The 21,436-nt window shown below is 42.9% G+C and overlaps 1 protein-coding gene across 8 annotated transcripts in view; it reads right to left on the reverse strand.

Annotated features, from left to right (window-relative positions):
* PTPRF (protein tyrosine phosphatase receptor type F) overlaps nucleotides 1-21,436 on the reverse strand; it is a 622,833-nt gene that overhangs the window by 362,462 nt on the left and 238,935 nt on the right. For all 8 annotated transcript variants that reach the window (XM_084635810.1, XM_084635808.1, XM_084635807.1 and 5 more), the window contains one exon: nucleotides 13,989-14,148. In XM_084635810.1, coding sequence (XP_084491936.1) covers nucleotides 13,989-14,070 — 82 coding nt within the window. In that variant the 5' untranslated portion in view covers nucleotides 14,071-14,148. The remainder of the gene's footprint in view (nucleotides 1-13,988; nucleotides 14,149-21,436) is intronic.

Genomic DNA, 21,436 nt, shown 5'->3' on the forward strand with positions numbered 1-21,436 from the left:
GCCCAGAGGAAGGAACAGCTTATGACTTGGTTTTGGTATTTTTTTTAATGTTTGGGTTGGCTCTCCTGTGAATATTAGTAAACATGCGTGTCTATAGGAGGACCCTGAACACTTGGAGGTTGGCAGTTTGACAAACCAGGATGAAAAGGGTTTGACACAAAATACAGTGAATGATGTTGTAAATGGGTTTATGAGAAAAAAACAAAGGAAAGATTAATTGAACTGTGGACTACTGCTTTAGAAGCTACACTTGCTACCCAAACAAGCTGTCACAGGAGATTGTGTACATGACAGAGCAATAAGAGGCTTGGTTATCAATGGCTGTCCAGTCTCCAGGTAGTGTCCATCTTCTTAGGGCGACCCAAGGGTATCATGGGTCACTGGAATTGAAGGGACAAATGTGGGAGGTTTAATGTTTTAATTGTGCTAGCCCCAAATGATCCAGGTCACATTGCATTTGGTGTAACTCAAAGACAGTTTATTCCCCTAAAGAATATTTTAAAGTTTTGCTTCCGACCTTTATTGGTGAAGATGGTTAAGCTACCCAAACATAACACAGTTAATAGCTGTAGAAAAGTACCTGAACATTTACTTAACTACTTGCAAGACAAAACACACTGGTATCTGGATCATACCTTATAAAACCCACACAAAACAGTCACGCACATCATTTTAGGGACATCATAAAAAAACAAAGAATAAAGAAACAGGAAGAGGTAAAGGATAAGTCTCGAGTTCAGAACTTCATCTTTGGGTCTCTCCACTTGGCTCTGCAAGTGCCTTTCTTTCATAGACTTTAAAGACTTTAAGGTCTGAAGCGACCATTATGATTGTCTAGTCTGACCTCCTGCACAACGCAGGCCACAAAATCTCACACACCCGCTCCTGTAACAAACCCCTGACCTTTGTCTGAGCGACTGAAGTCCTCAACATGTGGTTTAAAGACTTCAAGGCACAGAGAATCCTCCAGCAAGTGACCCATACCCCATGCTGCAGAGGAAAGTGAAAAACCACTAGGGCCTCTGCCATTCTGCCCTGGAGGAAAATTCCTTCCTGACCCCAAATATGGCGATCAGCTAAACCCTGAGCATGTGGGCAAGACTCACCAGCCAGACACCCAGGAAAGAATTTTCTGTAGTAACTCAGATCCCCCCCTATCCAGCGTCTCATCACAGGTCATTGAGCATATTTACCGCTAATAGTCAAAGATCAATTAATTGCCAAAATTAGGCTATCCCATCATATCATATCCTCCATAAACTTATCAAGCTTAGCCTTGAAGCCAGATATGTCTTTTGCCTCCACTGCTCCCCTTGGAAGGCTATTCCAGAAATTCACTCCTCTGATGGTTAGAAACCTTCATCTAATTTCAAGTCTAAACTTCCCGATGGCCAGTTTATATCCATTTGTTCTAGTGTCCACATTGGTACTGAGCTTAAATAATTCCTCTCCCTCCCTGTTATTTATCCCTCTGATAATATTTAGAGAGAGCAATCAGATCTCCCCTCAGCCTTCTTTTGGTTAGGCTAAACAAGCCAAGCTCTTTGAGTCTCTTTTCATAAGACAGGTTTTCCATTCCTCGGATCATCCTAGTAGCCCTTCTCTGTACCTGTTCCAGTTTGAATTCATCCTTCTTAAACATAGGAGACCAGAACTGCACACAATATTCCAGGTGAGGTCTCACCAGTGTCTTATATAACGGTACTAACACCTCCTTATCTCTATTGGAAATACCTCGACTGATGCATCCCAAGACCGCATTAGCTTTTTTCACAGTTATATCACATCACAGGCTCGTAGTCATCCTGTGATCAACCAATATTCCGAGGTCCTTCTCCTCCTCTGTTACTTCCAAGCGATGAGTTCCCAGTTTATAACAAAAATTCTTTTTATTAACCCCTAAATGCATGACTTTGCACTTTTCACTATTAAATTGCATCCTATTACTCTTACTCCAGTTTACAAGGTCATCCAGCTCTTCCTGCATGATATCCCAGTCCCTCTCTGTATTGGCAATACCTCCGAGCTTCGTGTCATCCACAAACTTTATTAGCACATTCCCTCTTTTTGTGCCAAGGTCAGTAACAAAAAGATTAAATAAGACTGGACCCAAAACCGATCCCTGAGGAACTCCACTAGTAACCTCCTTCCAGTCTAACAGTTCACCTTTCAGTATGACCCTTTAACTAGTTCCTTATCCGCCTTTCAATTTTCATATTGATCCCCATCTTTTCCGATTTAGCTAATAATTCTCCATGTAGAACTGTATCAAATGCCTTACTGAAATCAAGGTAAATTAGATCCACTGCGTTCCCTTTGTCTAAAAAATCTGTTACCTTCTCAAAGAAGGAGATCAGGTTGGTTTGATATGATCTACTTTTTGTAAAACCATGTTGTATTTTGTCCCAATTACCATTTACCTCAATGTCCTTAACTACTTTCTCCTTCAAAATTTTTTCCAAGACCTTGCATACTACAGATGGTAACTACAGGCCTGTAGTTACTCAGATCACTTTTTTTTCCCTTTCTTAAAAATAGGAACTATGTTAGCAATTCACCAGTCATATGGTACTACACGAGTTTACAGACTCATTAAAAATTCTTGCTAATGGGCTTGCAATTTCATGTGCCAGTTCCTTTAATATTCTTGGATGAAGGTTATCTGGGCCTCCCGATTTAGTCCCATTAAGCTGTTCGAGTTTGGCTTCTACCTTGGATGTGGCAATATCTACCTCCATATCCTCATTCTCATTTGTCATCCTACCATTATCCCTAAGCTCCTCATTAAAGATTGAGGCAAAGTATTTGTTTAGATATTGGGCCATGCCTAAATTATCCTTAACCTCCACTCCATCCTCAGTCTTTAGCAGTCCCACTTCTTTCTTTGTTTTCTTCTCGTTTATATGGCTACAGAACCTTTTACTATTGGTTTTAATTCCCTTTGCAAGGTCCAACTCTACATGGATTTTGGCCTTTCTCACTTTATCCCTACATGTTCTGACCTCAATAAGGTAGCTTTCCTTGCTGATCCCTCCCCATCTTCCACTCCTTGTAAGCTTTCTGCTTTTTCTTATTCACCTCTGAGATGCTTGCTCACCCAGCTTGGTCTACAACTCCTGCCGATGAGCTTTTCCCCCTTTCTTGGGATGCGGGCTTCTGATAGTTTCTGCACCTTGACTTGAAGTAATTCCAGGCCTCCTCTGCCTTTAGATCCACAAGTTCTTCAGTCGAACCCACTTCCCTAACTAATTTCCTTAATTTTTTAAAGTTAGCCTTTTTGAAATCAAAAACCCTAGTCACAGATCTATTTTTGTTTATCCTTCCAGTTAGCTTGAACGGAATTAGCTCATGATCACTCGAACCAAGGTTGTTCCCCTACAGCTGTCCCTCAAGGGTGGCCTGCACCGGTTATCTCTGTGGCTGATCAGTTGCGGAGTCACCACCAGTCAAGCAGGTTGAAAGTCTAAGAAGGCCCAGTTGAATCAAGGAGTCAAGATCAGTCAGGTTCAATCGTTGGGTCCCAGGAAGTTAGAGCAAGGAGGGCAAAAAGGCAGCACTCAAGTGAAAGTTTAAGGGGATGCAGTAACACGATTCCAGTTTTCTTCCCTGCCAAAGCTTCCTGACATAGTATTTAATATCCCAATGTAAAATCTCCTCAGCAAAACAGAGCTCACTTTGTGTCAAATGTCTACAAATGGCAGCAGTACTTTTTCATTTCTCAGGCTTTAGCAATACTAACAATTCTTTATCATCTTCCCATAATCTTTGGTTTCCTGTTCTTGACCCAAGTTAGGATCCAAATAACGTGGCCATAGGTAAAAGCCCACATTTGATATGTGTGTCCGTCCATTGTTGTATAGACAGATCCTCACAGGGACAGAGGCCTGTTGACATAAGAAGTCAGCACCTATTTTCACAGTCCTTTCTCAGATTTCACTGCTGCGATGCCGAACGCTATGCCATTATTAGCACAAGCTCACAATTGGCCAATTATTTACCCTGTCCTCCCCATAAATAAATAAAGTTGAAGTTCATCCAAAATCTTTAGAAATCAAAATAGTTAATTGGATATTTGCCACATATCACATTCACACCTCAGTTGACATATGCCCTGCTGTAGCTCTTCCACCCTACAAGGTCACTTTGGAAGCAGCTTTCTTCTTTAAATCCTTTGAAATTCTGCCTGAGATAACCCAAGACACACGTGGTTAGAAAAGACCTCTGCTGGGTCACTTTGTCCGCCCCTCGGTTAATGGAAGCCATGCCCAGGATGTCAAACACAAAGCCTAATTTAAAGAAAGAGTGATGATGGCCTCCGCCTAAAGTATTGATTTCTTTTCCTGAGACTCCACATATTTTGGTTGAAAAGATTTTTTTTTATTAAAGCAAGAAACATATTCCAAAGGCCTGAAAAGAGCATTTTTTCCTTGACAATTGAACTAAGCATTAAATGAAATCTGCGAAGCCATTTTTCCGTGGTATAGTTGAGATCTAGCAGAAGGGGAAGCAGAGAGAGTGCATAAAAGAAAAACATGAGCAAGCTGAGGGAGAAAGTGTAAAACAATCATCCTGAATCAGCTCCAAGCTGCTCTAATGGAATTAGGGTCACCCTGACAGAAACACAGTCAGATCACAGATAAAATTTAATAATTTCTCCACAGCAGTCTGCGAAAACAATAGGAGGGTTTTGAAAGTACTGTCTGCCAAACTAGCCTATAGATATGTATATACAAGATACATATATCTAATATCCACCCACCCACCCTTATGCTCACCTATCCCTGGCGGTAGCTCACCAGAAAGGTTTGTGATGCTGTTGACTCTGTTCCCTTACAGTGTGGAACCCACAATCTAATCTGGGGTGGGCAAACTACGGCCAGCAGGCTGGATCTGGCCCCTCAGGGCTTTGGATCCGGCCCGTGGGATTGCCACACCGCGCGCCGGCCCCTCAGGGCTTTGGATCCGGCCCGTGGGATTGCCACCCCACGCTGCTCCTGGAAGCGGATGGCACCACGTCCCTGTAGCCCCTAGGGGACAGGGCGGCAGACAGCTCCGTGCGCTGCCCTCGTCTGCAGGCACCGCCTTCCGCAGCTCCCATTGGCCACGAACGGGGAACCGCGGCCAATGGGAGCTTCAGGGGAGGTACCCACAGGTGAGGGCAGCGCACGGAGCCCTCTGCCCCCGCAGGGGCCACAGGGACATGTGCCGGCCACTTCTCGGACCAGCGCTGTGCCAGGGCAGGCAGGGAGCCTGTCTTAGCCCTTATGCGCGCCCCTGCCATCCCGGAGCTGTTCCAGGTAAGTGGCGCTGGGCTGGAGCCCGGAGCCCAAACTCCTTCTCCATCCTGCACCCCAACCCCCTGCCCGTAGCCCCCTTGTACATCCCACAGCCCTCCTGCACCCCAACCCCTTGCCCATAACCCCTTCCTGCACACCACCCTCCCACCCCCCATCCTCCTGCCCCAGCCCTACATTCATGCATGCAATTTCCCCACCCTGATGCAGCCCTCAGGCCAAAAAGTTTGCCCACCCTGATCTAACCTCTTTTCTGAAACAGTGACATATGGTCAACCTTTGTATTACCCTCCACTTCTTCACCACTACCATTACTTGCAGCTTCTGTGAACTCAATTCCAAGCAAGTCAATGTAGTAAATTCCCTGCACTACCATGTACTACATATTCAATCTGTTTTCATCTCACCCTTCCACGTCTCGCTATATGACAGTTGCCTAACTGTCAAAAAGCTACAGCAGCAGCACTAAAATCTGTTGTGACAACAACAACAGACTTAGCAAGTAGGGAAACCCAGGTTATGTGTGGGCTCCTGAGCACAAAGCAGGGCAACAGCCTATTGTCAGATACACGACACAGCTGATCCACACATACTGCCCCCTTTACCCTCAATTATTTACCGGGTCTAGGGGATCTAGAAACAATGATCGTCATATTTTCCCTGTTCTGTCACCTTTTATCAGAGGAACTTAGAGCACTCAACAGATATTAAATTGATCCTGACACCTCTGTAGCACCCTCCAAAATGGCTTTCCAACAGGGAGAATGAACAGCCACAGTGATCTAGAGGTCACTTCTCACTATGTATCAGCCCAGCTCCAAATCCTATGGCAGGGCTTCTCATTCTTTACCTCAAGCACCAGCTTTCTCCTTTGGAACATGGATATCACAAGGTTATACACACCAATGTATTCTGCCTTGGCTGCAATGTCCTTTTCTACAAAACACAATTTCCATCTCCAGATAAGTCATCCCTTAATTGGAAGTTTAATTGCTCCCAACCTGCCTGTCCCTCGGACAGAAAGGAAAAATGAAATTGTCACTTTTTTCTTCTCCTGCCACTGGCAGCTGAGGCACTTCCTTCCTTTCTGTTTCTCAGATGCTGCGATCCAGACCAATTTGTTTTGAACAGTTTCACCCTCTTATTCAAAAGAGAGTCAGTGGGGAAGGATAAAGGAAGAATAGGAATTTAGAGCCACTACTGGGGTCAAACTGCACCTCCACAGAAGCTCTTGACAGAAGCTCTTTCTGTTTCTTGACTTTAGCAAAGCTTTTGACACGGTCTCCCACAGTATTCTTGTCAGCAAGTTAAAAGAAGTATGGGCTGGATGAATGCACTATAAGGTGGGTAGAAAGTTGGCTAGATTGTCGGGCTCAACGGGTAGTGATCAATGGCTCCATGTCTAGCTGGCAGCTGGTGTCAAGTGGAGTGCCCCAGGGGTCGGTTTTGTTCAATATCTTCATAAATGATCTGGAGGATGGTGTGGATTGCACTCTCAGCAAATTTGCGGATGATACTAAACTGGGAGGAGTGGTAGATACGCTGGAGGGGAGGGATAGGATACAGAGGGACCTAGACAAATTGGAGGATTGGGCCAAAAGAAATCTGATGAGGTTCAATAAGGATAAGTGCAGGGTCCTGCACTTAGGACGGAAGAACCCAATGCACAGCTACAGACTAGGGACCGAACGGCTAGGCAGCAGTTCTGCGGAAAAGGACCTAGGGGTGACAGTGGACGAGAAGCTGGATATGAGTCAATAGTGTGTCCTTGTTGCCAAGAAGGCCAATGGCATTTTGGAATGTATAAGTAGGGGCATAGCGAGCAAATCGAGGGACGTGATCGTGCCCCTCTGTTCAACATTGGTGAGGCCTCATCTGGAGTACTGTGTCCAATTTTGGGCCCCACGCTACAAGAAGGATGTGGATAAATTGGAGAGAGTCCAGCGAAGGGCAACAAAAATTATTAGGGGTCTGGAACACATGACTTATGAGGAGAGGCTGAGGGAACTGGGATTGTTTAGACTGCAGAAGAGAAGAATGAGGGAGGATTTGATAGCTGCTTTCAACTACCTGAGAGGTGGTTCCAGAGAGGATGGTTCTAGACTATTCTCAGTGGTAGAAGAGGACAGGACAAGGAGTAATGGTCTCAAGTTGCAGTGGGGGAGGTTTAGGTTGGATATTAGGAAAAACTTTTTCACTAGGAGGGTGGTGAAACACTGGAATGCGTTACCTAGGGAGGTGGTAGAATCTCCTTCCTTAGAAGTTTTTAAGGTCAGGCTTGACAAAGCCCTGGCTGGGATGATTTAATTAGGGATTGGTCCTGCTTTGAGCAGGGGGTTGGACTAGATGACCTCCTAAGGTCCCTTCCAACCCTGATATTCTATGATTCTATGATTCTTGGTTAATCTGTGCCAATTGTGGAGGGTACAGGATCATCCAGGTCACAGCTCTACAAATTTGCCTTCCATGTCAGGAAGAAGCAATTCAATCACTCAGAGCCTGAGAAAAAGACTTGCCTGCCTCCTAAGAGGCAGCGCTTCACACCCCAAACATAATATTTGGAACTGGGGCTGTGAAGCAGGGCCAATTTTGGTAAATTTAAACATGGGGAAGTGTAACAGTCCATGGAATTAGCAACATGTAAACAACACAGAATATCACTAGAATCAGAAAAGTCCTGAGATACCTTGGATGACTCCTGCTTTTGTATCTGATGCAGCAAAGCTCTTTGTTCTTTCTAGGAGAGGAGCAGGGATAATTATCCATCAGGAACCTTCATACCTTAGAGGATAAAGCTTGCACCCTCTTGTTCTCTCCTGACTCCAAAACAGGCTAAGAACTATTTATATCAGGTGAGGTGAATTAAAAGTTTACAGTCAACACCACTCAGGAGAACATGAGGAAGGGGATAGCTGTGGCATAATGACCATTCTTTCCCCCAGCTGTAGTCGTGACCCACTCAGAGAGGCTCTGAAAGAGATTACATTAACCCACCAGCTGTGCAGAAGTGCTATTGCTGGTAAATATTAATTACTCATCTTTCCTCCTATTCCCCCACGTCCCTCATCTTACTTCCATCACCTCGGAGCCCACTGTCTCCCCTTCACTCAAGCTTAAAAGCTTTTGATCCCTTCCCTCCCTCCTCACAACCAGGCTCTCATCAAGATCCACAGTGACTTTCTCTAGTTTTTGTAAAATTGTAGCTTAAATACAAATCTGATGACAAAGTAAACATTGTGTGAGAAGCAGCTAATTGTTATAACAAGCTGCACTGGAAGCACATCTCAGCCATCTACTGCCAAACTTGACTTTCTAATTTCCAAGAAAAACTGAGAATCCGCCTGATTTTCAAAAAGTACTAATCACCTGCAGCTCCCATGGACTTCAGTGAGATTTCTGGTTGCTGAGCCTTTCTGAAAAAAATCAACCCTCTGTCAGGTATCAGTGGCAGCCAGAGCACCACTCCTATTCCCCATCAGCTATCCCATCCAAGGCTGGTGCCAGACAACTGTATCAGAGACTGAACACCAATTATCCATATCTCCCCTGCTCAGAAACCTGTGTTCTGACTTCTCTTTTCTGCTTCATGTGCAGGATAATACCGGCAGTCTTGAAGTTTCACAACAAAAATGTGTGGGAGGGAAAGTCACACCAGTCCAGAAAAAGCAGCAGACAGGAAGGTGGTGACTTGGCACCTGCCATGTGTACAGGGAGATGAGGGGGAAGGGAACCTGTGTCATAGGTACAGAGGGAGCTGTCTTACCTTAGACATGGCCCCACAAATATCTAAGGATAGGCCTAGCTAATACAGATGGCTGCCCAAGCTGAGGAATGAAAAGCAAGGCTGAAAAACGAGCCTGCAGAGCTTTCTGCATTATGTGTAACGCATTCATTAGAGCACTCCTGGAACGCATTTTCAGCAGCTCAGTTAGCCAAGTTTCTCCTCTCCTCTCCCTCCGCTCCACAAACTCTCTTTTCATAGCTTTTTTCTAGGGGTGTCAAGCGATTCAAAAAATTAATTGCAATTAATTGTGTGATGAATCACACTATTATTAATAGAATACCATTTATTTAAATATTTTGGATGTTTTCTACATTTTCAAAGATATTAATTTCAATTACAACCCACAAAACAAAGCGTACAGTGCTCACTTTATATTTATTTTTATTACAAATATTTGTGCTGTAAAATACAAAAGAAATAGTATTTTTCAATTCACCTCATACAAGTACTGTACTGCAATCTCTTTATCATGAAAGTTGAACTTACAAATGTAGAATTATGTAAAAAAAACTGCATTCAAAAATAAAACAATGTAAAACTTCAGAGCCTAAAAGTGCAGTCAGTCCTACTTCTTGTTCAGCCAGTCACTCAGACAAACAAGTTTGTTTACATTTGCAGGAGATAATGCTGCCTGCTTCTTGTTTACAATGTCACCAGAAAGTGAGAACAGGCATTCGCATAGCACTGTTGTTGCCAGCGTTGCAAAATAATTACATGCCAGATGCGTTAAACATTCATATGTCTCTTCATCCTCAACCACCATTCCAGGGGACATGCATCCATGCTTGTGACTGTAGTATTAGGATTTTGTGTTTTTATTTTGTATAATTTAAAAAGAAGGGTAAAGAATTTTGTGTAGCATGTATTAAATGCATTGATGTATGATTTGATTATATTTTGCCAGCCACCCTTTCTGAAAGCAGAAAGGAATGGCCTAGTGTATTGGTAAAGATGCATTAGCCAGAATTTTGTGTCTGATTTTGTGATTTCAAGGCAGTGACAGACATTTTAGGGTCACCACTTTGTTGTAGGTTTAGCATTTTAAAATAAATAAAAGAATGCAATGATTGTTTTTTCTTGCATTGTAATTTGATGTTCCTGTTCAAATGCTTTGTGTAAATCAACCCTGTTTTGTGTGTGAATGAGGAATGTGCGTGTTCAAAAATAAGTGTGAAGGCCATCACTGGACCAGATGTTCTAGGAAGGAATGGAGGATGGACGTAAAAGTGCCAGAAGGAGATTGCAACATGCCCCTGTTGAGATGTCAGAGGAGGGCAGATTGACGACTCTGGAAGATGTGGCAGGCACCCATCAGTGGGGACAAAACAGCTGTAATCAAAACCAGCATGGGGTAACTCCCTAAAAAACTAATAAAAGAACAAAATAAAGGATGAGAAGGACAATTTAAGAAAACAAACACTCGTCGAACAACAATTGATTACAACTTGATGATGCAAAACTCACTGGTCCCAGTGAAGGAAAATCTCTATATAAACGGGGCTTTGCCATGAGACTTTGGGTTCGTCCTGCCAAGATTTCCCCGAAGCATTGCATCATAACTGACAGAAACCGGCTCCTCCCTACCCGCAATCAACCCAGCTGGCCACTAGATTGATCCAGTCTCTGGACTGATAACTATAACATCAACTTCTGGACAGTGTGTGTGTGTGATTGAATGCACATGCTAATTGTTGTATTTCCAAGAAATGTGGCATATTGCCTTTTCCCCTGAAAAAGATCTTGTGTGCTTCTTATAACATGACGGGTACTGCTTGATAATGATTCAAAGCATTGCAGACCGACAGCTGTTCACTTTTATCATCTTAGTCAGATGCCACCAGAAGAAGGTTGATTTTCTTTTTTGGTGGTTCGGGTTCTGTAGTTTCCACATCAGAATGTTGCTCTTTTAAGACTTCTGAAAGCATGTTCCACACTTCATCCCTCTCAGATTTTGGAAGGCACTTCAAATTCTTAATCCTTGGGTCAAGTGCTGTAGCTATCCTTAGAAATCTCACACTGGTTCCTTCTTTGCGTTTTGTCAAATCTGCAGTGAAAGTGTTCTTAAAATGAACAACATGTGCTGGCTCATCATCCCAGACTGATATAACATAAAATATATGGCAGAATGCAGGTAAAACAGAGAAGGAGACATACTATTCTCCCCCAAGGAGTTCACTCAAAATGTAATTAACACATTATTATTTTAACGAGCGTCATCAGCATGGAAGCATGTCCTCCGGAACGGTGGCCGAAGCATGAAGGGGCATACGAACGTTTAGCATATCTGGCATATAGATACCTTGCAATGCCGCCTACAAAAGTGCCATGCAAACGCCTCTTCTCACTTTCAGGTGACATTGTAAATAAGAAGTCAGCAGCATTATCTCCTGTAAATGTAAACAAACTTGTTTGTCTTAGCAATTGGCTGAACAAAAAGTAGGACTGAGTGGATTGGTAGGATCTAAAGTTTTACATTGTTTTGTTTGAATGCAGCTATGTAACTGAAAAAAAAAATCTACTTTTGTAAGTTGCACTTTCACGATAAAGAGATTGCATTATGGTACTTGTATGAGGTGAATTGAAAAATACTATTTCTTTAGTTGATCATTTTTACAGTACAAATATTTGTAATAAAAATAGTAATATAAAGTGAGCACTGTACACTTTGTATTCTGTGTTGTAACTGAAATCAATATATTTGAAAATGTAGAAAAGCATCCAAAATATTTAATACATTTCAGATGGAATTCTATTGTTTAACAATGTGTTTAAAACTACAATTAATCGTGATTAATTTTTTTAAGTTAATCATGTAAGTTAACTGCAATTAATCGACAGCCCTACTTTTTTCATTTCTCTCCTGTACTGGGCTAATCACGGCCGGAATGAGGGCTCCAGAACGTTTTGAGCATCGTGTTGGTTGATAAAGGTTAAAAACAAGGCAGCACCATACTAAAATATTTTACCTTCACTCTACTGACATGCGAATCTAGAAGCGCTACAGCAGGGCCACCTGCTCAATCTTCAGCAGCTCTCACCCATTCAAAAATTCCAAGGACAGAAGGGACCATTGTGATCATCGAGTCTGACACCATATAACACAGGCTGGAGAACTGCCTCCAAAAAATTCCTTTTGAACTAGAGCAGATCTTTTTTTAAAAAAAAATCCGATCTTGATTTAAAAATTGTCAGTGCTGGAGAAACCACCATGACCCTTGGTACTTTGTTCCAGTGTACAATTATCCCCACTGTTAAAAAATGTATACCTTTTTTCCAGTCTGAATTTGTCTAGCTTCAACTTCCAGCCACTGGATCGTGTTAGACCTTTCTCTGCTACACTGAAGAGCCCTCTATTAAATTTCTACTCCCCCTGTAGGTACCTGAAGGGCCAAAATCCATGTGCTGTTTATGTAAAAACCTGATATAGGCTGTGTCAACTCTTTTTACAGGCCCAAAGTGCAGAGTTTGGTCAAGAGGCCCAGTAAACAGTGAACAATATTAGCTAAGAGAAGGAGAACAAATAAAAGACAACCTTGCTTTTTACTAAGGTACGCTTGGTCACCAAAACGCCAGATGGGGAGCAGTAATTGGAGCTCTTATCTGAAGCTGCAAACAGACCAAAGGAATGAAAGCAGCCCATGATGTTTGTGTCTTCTCCTCTGGCAGAGGAGGTAGCCATGCTCTCCCCACACACCAACCTTGAGTTTATGGAAGAGGTTCAAGCATGTCAGCATGAGATATGGCATCCTCCTCCCCTCCCCAGATACCAGTGTCTGCCTTTGGAAGTGCAAATGACAGCAACTCAAAGACAATTCCTATTGCCCCATACTTTTCAATGTTTTTCTACTTTAACCCCCAAGTATGTACCTGTTGGACAATCAGAGGAGCTACTTCATTCCTATGGACCCCAAATCAGAATTCAACAGATATATTTTATACTAACACACTTTACACGTTGTTTAAAGTACAAATTGTATGTTACTTGTTAACCTGAAACCATGGGCAGAGACATTATGTAATCTTTGACTATTGGCTACTGTGTTTATCTTTCAGAATAGCAGCCGTGTTAGTCTGTATTCGCAAAAAGAAAAGGAGTACTTGTGGCACCTTAAAGACTAACAAATTTATTTAGTTAGCCCTATCAAGGGGCTTGGGACTACCTACCTTGTCATTTCCCTCTGCCCATGGAAAATCCATATAATCCAGTGTAATCAATTATTTGGCAGTGTCTCTGAGCCTAATAAGCAAGGTGACACTCCGCCAGCGCTGTGCGTAATAAACCCACGTGCTTGATTCTACATGGTGTCCATTTTGTTCCTTCAGTACTTATGAACTGTGATCAAGTCACCTCTTAACCTTCTCTTTGTTAACTAGATTGAACTTCTGAGTCTCTCACCATAAGGTGTGTTTTCCAATCCTTCTCATAGGTCTTTTCAGAAACCTCTCCAATTTATCAGTATCCATGCAACCATCTGACTGCTAGGCTTCAGCAGAAGCATGGAGGTTTTGAGGGTCAATGAAATTAATAAAAGAATGGGGAAAATAAAGTAATGGAAATTCCCTGTGCACGGTAACACCTCCTCCTCCCAGTACAAAGCTGAGTTTAGTCCATTATAGCTGATCAGAATCAAATCTAAGGTTTCAAACTCACAGTCATTAGACATATTGCTCCCCCAATGCCACACAACTCTTACTGACGGTTTGTTTTTCAAAGTCACAGAAAAGGACAAGATTTTATTTTGTCCTTCCCAGGCATGTCCTATCTAATCGCACTGGAAACAATAGACCATTAGAGTTACTTTTCCATTTCTCTCTCAGCACATACCTGAGCCAAGCAGGTGAATATTTGATGGAAGAAAATATTTAATGTTCATGAGGTTTTAGGAAGTTATGGTTTGAACGTTACTTACTGTCTGCCTCCATTGAAGGCATCAAGCAGCACAGAACTACTGCTGGTACAAGGAATACTGGGACACAGAAGTGAGGCACCATATTCCAAAGCAGAGCCAGTCCTCCTTAGTCTGAAGCAAGTGGCCAGTACATCCAGCATTAAGAAATGCAGACTTATTCCTACAAACAAAGAGAATAGGAGAAAATGGATCAAATCTAAAAGACAAGACAGTAAAATTAGATCATGGTGCCCCAGTATCTCACCCCGAATCGCAAAAAATATATACATATCATAAACTCCGATTTTTTTAAACGTCGGTTTAACCATCTTTCCTACTTTAACAATGCTGTGCCAATGATGCCCCTGTGGCATGAGACATGTCCTGGTTACACACCTGGTTAGTATGTTCCTGGGCCCTGGTTTGAAGCATTGCATGTAGATTATGAGCATTCTGGAAGGAAAGTGGAGCACTAGGGAGATCACTTATCGCACACGACACTACTCATAGCACTCTTGCTGTTCACGAGAATTTCAGAGAAGGGCTCAAGTCCTAGCTCTGGGGACAAAGATTTTGGCTGTTCTTCCTTTTGGGGTTTTTTGTTTTGATTTTGTTTGTGTTTGTTTTTTTAACCTTTTTCTGAGATTCACAGATATCATAAAAACTTTTGACGGTGATGTTAAGCATTGCGTTTTAGGAACGTTACCTTCTGACAAAAACAAAAAGTGTTCAGACAATGGCAGCAACAATGGTGCCCAGCAAAATGTCAGGAAAATCCACCAAGACAAATATTTACATCCTATCATACTATCTAACAGTCAATGATGTTTCTTCTTCCCTCTATCACTGTATTATACAGTAAATCTCTTCACATGTTATATCATACAATACAAAGATAATTTTATGTATGTAGTGCCTTCTACAGCCAAGACATCTGAAGGTACTTTACACAATAACCTAGTTCTGAACTAGATACGGAGAAAATACTTATTATTCCATCCCTGCTTCTATTATCTCAATATAAAAATAAACCCCAGTATGCTCAGAAGCAGGATTCTGCACGCTGAAAGAAATGCCCTTCGTAACAGCCTGACACCCCATTCTCTTCTTGCTGGTATCTAACCCCTAAATCCTCATTTGGCTCCCGCGAAAGAGTTACTGAAAACCCCATTAAGATGTCCTGCTCTGCAGAGACAGAGACAGATAGTTGTATCATTACCAGCAGCATCAACTTTATTTCAACAGGAAACTCAATTCAAGCCCCAGTTGGTTTGCCCAATGTTGAACAGCTCTGTAAATATGAATGAGTGCCTGGGCTAACAGTGAAGATTATGCCTCTAACTTCTGCAGGTGCTGTTAACTTATTCAACCTGATAAAGCGAGAAAAATTCTGCAGCACGCTTTCAGGAGCACTATTATATCTGACTCATCAGCAATAGAACTGTAAGAGGGCTACTCTCCTCACAAAAGGCGCTAAGTATTCAGAATTACTGTGCCAAAACTAACGTTTTGTGTCAAATTCCACCTCTGATCAGGGCAGAAAATGTGAGAGGTTTCCAACTAGCTTAGAAGGCAGCTTGGATATTTACCAGCCTAACTTTTGAAGGAGTCATTTTGTAAGAGTATTGGCTCAGGTCTGTCTACCAGACAATGCTCAGAAGTCACGTGAACAGCAGCATGGTTTCTCATGTTCCTCATTCAGAGAAAACTTACAGAGAAACTCCAACTAAGAGAATAGATCTGTCTCCTCATTCCTGTCTCTCTTCAGAAAACAAATTCAAATTTGCTTTCGTCTCAGGTTTGACAGAATTATGACTTTTCAGGCCCGTGAGCTGGACATAAATTGCAACATAAGAAATTGATGAATTTATCAGTTGTCCCATAACGTATTTTATAGACTTGCTCTTTTTGCAACCGTTCACTCCCTTAAACTAATTTACCATCTTGGTTAAGAGAAACCAAATTTCTTAGGCAAAATTGTTCTTACCCACCCCAATCCCCATTGCTCCATGGCTAATAAAGCCCCATAGTCTTTCTTTGCCCCTCAGTAGGAAGAATCCTCCTCCTCCCCACCTCCATTGTTGCAGTGTATGTGGAAAAATTGTCTACATACAATATTTAAAACCCTCTAAATTGGAATGCTTTAATTTTTTATAAATTTAAGTAACTGTCATTCTGTTTGGAAACTGAAAACATGAAACGGGCCTCTATTTATATGGTTCAGCTCTCCCATTTTTAGAAGCAAACAGCTCTCCCCAGCCAGACAACTGAGCATTTGATGCAACATGACAGAAAGTCAGGTGAAGCACAATGAACCCTTAGGAGGCAGATGTTACCCATAGCCGAACAGCTGGCAGAGGGAAAATCCTGAACCAAGACGGTTAGAGGAGCTCTTCCCTTTGCTGCAGGAGTGGCGTCAGAAGAAAATTATCTACAAACAAGTGAGATAAGTTTGACAATGAACTAAGCATGCATCCGATGAAGTGAGCTGTAGCCCACAAAAGCTTATGCTAAAATAAATTTGTTAGTCTCTAAGGTGCCACAAGTCCTCCTTTTCTTTTTAAGAGTATCAGTGATTCATATAGTGCTGGGCAAAACAGGGAGCAGCCAGCTCTGTTGGGAGAAGGTTAACTCTAAAACATTGAGAGAAATCATAACCAGCACTGAATAGCTCAAGTCCTCCATGAACTTCTAATAAATGAAATAAGTGGGTCATCAGCAATGAGCAGCACACCGAAGAGCTGGATGAGAAATCTCAAAGAAACTAGGTGAGGAACAAGAGACTCTCACAAAAACACACATTAAAATTAAGCTACTTAGGAAGGGATGCTTGGAACAACTTGAAAATCAAGTGAAGACAAGGGATATTTGAATCAAAGATTTGAATCAAATTCATCAAGGGGAAGAACTGCCAGATCCAGTTTTGCTTATGATCACAAGATAAAAACGATCCCATCTTTGTTGAGAAATGTGATGGGTTTCCCTCCAGAAACTTTTCTGAGCAAGAAGATAACTCCAGCACATCAATTGTATCACTATCTGACATAGGAGACAAGGAACAATTTTTCATAAAGAAAGCCACAACAAAAGGGAGCTGCTTTTTAATGGTGGAAAGGTATAAAATGCTCTGAAACTGGAGCCCAGATATGCAGATCGGGAGATGTGAACTAAACACTGTCCAATCCCAAGAGAGGCTGCAGATCTCCCTGCTCTTTCCAGACATGCGCAGTATAATGGGATCCCCTTTGCATTGTACATATAATGTCCTGGAGTAGAATCTGCACAGCCTAAGGATCCTGAGGAAGACACTGACTCGTCCGTATGGAGAGAAGTGTCCACAGCACTTTGGGGTCCTGAACAACATAAAACTGACCAAGCAAAGCACGTGCAAAAGTAGGGTGGTGAGCAGCGAATGAAGCAGGCTACATTATTAACAGTGATGATAATAATCAGTATAGATCAGCGGCTTCATCCAGTGCTAACATCTAATCTGCATACTGAAGGAGGAATGGAAAACGTATGGAACTGGGTTAATTAAAGACTATCATAATGCACACACACAAAGTAGCAGAAGTAGAGTTGTGTAGGCAGTTCCTGACTTGTCTTGTGAATGTTTCACTTTGAAGCCTTAACATATTTTTAGCACAGTGTGTTTTTGTTTTGTTTTTTGAGGGGGTAAGGAATAGAATACAAAGACACTAGTGTAGCAATATGAACAAGACTCAGCCTGGTGATACTGCAAGATGCAAACTATAGGGCAAATCTGAAAGATATGAAAAGGGAGATCTATTTGGGAGGCGATGATACCAAGAGAGATTTAGGGTGAAACTGGATGGGAGCTTGCAGTACAACAGAGAGGTAAAAAAGCTGCTGCACGTGCAGAGATATCACTTCACAGACCAAGGTGAGACCATGCCTAGAACATCAGTTCCCAACTATAAATATAAAACAACCTGGAGAGAACTGACCAGCAAAATGTTTAAGGGGCAGAAGGGACTGACATACAAGACAAGCGGCAAGTATCGTAGAGATTGGCTAAAGAAGGAATCCGATAACGATCTGTAAGTATGTGAAGTGTATAGACACCAGGGCGGGAAAGGAAGTTTATGGCTACTCATGGTTGCACACCTTTGGCTAACGGAATGAACAGAGCAAAGGGAAGTTTTGGCTGAATATCCCGATAAACTCCCTGCAGGTCAGATGTGGGAGACCGCAGTGCATTAAAGCACATAAAGAACATTTAGTGACCACCAACAGGGCCTACATGGACCAATTAATGTGCACTTTAGAATTCACACCCCTGTAGTGTGCATTACCCACTGCGTACACAAGTCCTAAACTGAAATGAAGAAAATATTCCCTCGGCACCTGCAGAAGAAATTACAGCTGCCAAAAGCTGGTTTAGCACTTGAACAAACTATCATTTATTTGTATCCATCCTGTTCAGCAATGAGCATAACTTCTGAGACTCTATTACTGTTTTCATGACACCTCCAAGGATTTTATTCTCTTTACTTTTAATTTTAGAGCTTTTTAACTAACCTCATTTTATTTAAATTGCCCTTTCTGAAGTTGTGTCACATTTTGATACCCAATCTGGCCAGTGGAATTTAATTATATTGTAGTTAATAATACTTGGTAGCCTCAGCTACAGTCACTTCCTGAATCAGCTCCTGTATATACTTAAAAATATACTGATTGGTCCTTATATTTCTGTGATATAATTGACAAACTGTGACCGTATAAATCATTGTTGCAACCACTGTTCTATATTTGCAGCAAATATTGTACAAAAGTTGTCGTGTGAGGTGTCTATGACAATGTTATGATTTGCTGGTTATGATTATGCTACCTGTATGCATGTATCATTTTTCTATTTAAAGTGGTAAGCATTGGCTAGATACTGTCTGTATTTCAAACTTGTGCTATGCTTCTGGGTGACACCCCAGACAATGTGGCATCAGCTCTGCCTAGTCTGCTCGATGGCCCATTAAGGACCCTCAGCTACACAACTGACCCATTGAGAGAAGGCAGACACACCTTGTGACCCAGCCAGGTATGCAGGGACAGGCCTATGGACAGAACTCTGAGGTTTTTCCAGGCCATATGCTGGGTGGCTTATGGTTGGAACAAAGAAAGCACAAACCACATGGCAAAAGAACTATAAAAGGCAGCAGCAGCATCTCCATTTTGTCTTTAATCCTGCTTCTGACCTCTGGAGGAACTTTGCTACAAACTGAAGCTCTGAACAAAGGACTGAATGACCCATCCCAGCTGGGGATGTTCTCCAGAGACTTGATTTGTGCCTGCAGTTTATTCCATAACTGCTACAAGCCTGAACCAAGAACTTTGCCATTACGGTATGTAATTGATTCCATTTAACCCATTCTAGCTCTCATCTATATTTTTTTGTTTTTATGAATAAACCTTTAGATTCTAAAGGATTGGCAACAGCGTGATTTGTGGGTAAGATCTGAATTGTATATTGACCTGTGTCTGGGGCTTGGTCCTTTGGGATCGAGAGAACCTTTTTTCTTTTATTGGGTTATTGGTTTTCATAACAATTCACCCCCATAATGAGTGGCACTGGTGGTGATACTGGGAAACTGGAGTGTCTAAGGCAGAGGTGGGCAAACTGTGGCTCCCGGGACCGTCCTGCCCAGCCCCTGAGCTCCTGGCCGGGGAGGCTAGTCCCTGTCCCCCCTTCCCCACAGCCTCAGCGCGCCACCAGCTTTCTGGTATGCCTCTCCTGCCGAGCACCGTGTCAGCGTGGCTGGCTCCAGCTGGGCTGCGAGCTCCTCCTGCTCTGAGCAGCATGGTAAGGGGGCAGAGGGAGGGGTTGGATAGGCGTGGGAGTCCCAGAGGGGGGCCTGTCATGAGGCTGGGGGTGTGGATAGGGGTCAGGGGGGCAGTCAGGGGATGGGGGGGTTGGATAGGGGATGGGGGTCCCAGGGGGGCAGTTAGGGGTGGTGGTCCCGGGAGGGGGCAGTCATGGGACAAGGAGCAGGGGGGTTGGATGGGTCATAGGTTCTGAAGGGGGAAGTCAGGAGGCGGGAAGTGGGAGGGGGCCAGGCTGTTTGGGGAGGCACAGCCTTCCCTACTCGGCTCTCCATACAGTTTCTCAATGCCGATGTGGCCCTTGGGCCAAAAAGTTTGCCCACCGCTGGTCTAAGGGAATTGCTTGGATGACTTATGGTTAGCCAGTGGCGTGAGACCGAAGTCCTCTCTGTTTGGCTGGTTCGGTGTGTCTTAACGGTAAAGGAAACCCAGCTGTAACTGCCCTGCTCTAAGCAATTTGTCCTGAATTGTTACTCTCAGTAGTGTCCTGCCAGAGGCCGCATCATTACAATTGCAACTGCAGACAGACACTATTGTCTCCTCCTCCCTCTCCCAACAGGCTCTCATGAAGCTTCCATGGCACTAAAAGTGACATTTGTGTTGGCATCCTTTCGTCTGCAAGAGATTATGGGAATTGCAGCCTATGATGTAGATGGTTTGCAATGTCTCATGTGACTGAATTATCCAATCCGAGATGTACATGATCTCTAGCAGTTATTGCAAATGTATCTATCTTGGTTGGGAGCTGCTTGCTTCCTGTGGGCTCTTTTCTCTTCAAGCTGTAGGAGACAGCTTCTGTCATGGACTCTGATACCCTGATGGAGACGATGGCACCACTTTTTACGATCACTTGCCAAGATTTCCCATCAGTCAGGATCAATTCCAAATTCCTTCATATCTCGCTTGCTTGCGTCTTTATAACGAAGCTTGGGACACCCTGTTGTTCTTGCTCCCTCCGATAGCTCCCCGTATAGCATGTCCTTGGGTAGGCGTCAGTCTTCCAACCTATTCAGATGATCCAGCCAGCGTGGTCGTCTTTGCTTGACCAGGGCTGTCACACTTGGTAAATTTGCCCTTTGAAGAACTTCTGCATTGGTGACTTTATCCTGCCATTTGGTGTCGAGTATACGGTTGAGTATACGGTGTAAACAATGTAGGTGGAAACTCCATGTTTCTCCAACATACATGAGAGTGCTGAGGATGCAGGCTTGGTACACTAGCATTTTGGTCTTGATGGCAAGCTCTGAGTTGTTCCATGATATTTTAGTTAGTCTGCTAAAGGTGGTGGGAGCCTTTCCAATGTGAACATTTAGTTCTTCATCCAGTGAGAGGTTGGTGTCACTGTAGAACCTAAATAGCTGAACTTCTGGACCACTTCTAGCTGGTTTGCATTTAAGGTAATTGAAGGATCTTGTGGAAACCCTGTCCTAATACAACCATTTTCTTGCTGATGGTGACAGGGAATGCCTGACAGGCACTTGAAAGGCAGTCCATGAGTTCTTGTAGTAGATCACAAAAAGAAAAGGAGTACTTGTGGCACCTTAGAGACAAACAAATTTATTTGAGCATAAGCTTTCATGAGCTACAGCTCACTTCATTGGATGCATGCAGTGGAAAATAGAGTGGGGAGA

The sequence above is a fragment of the Lepidochelys olivacea genome (assembly GCF_965140295.1).
Source record: "Lepidochelys olivacea isolate rLepOli2 genome assembly, chromosome: 8".
Lineage (NCBI taxonomy): Eukaryota > Metazoa > Chordata > Testudines > Cheloniidae > Lepidochelys > Lepidochelys olivacea.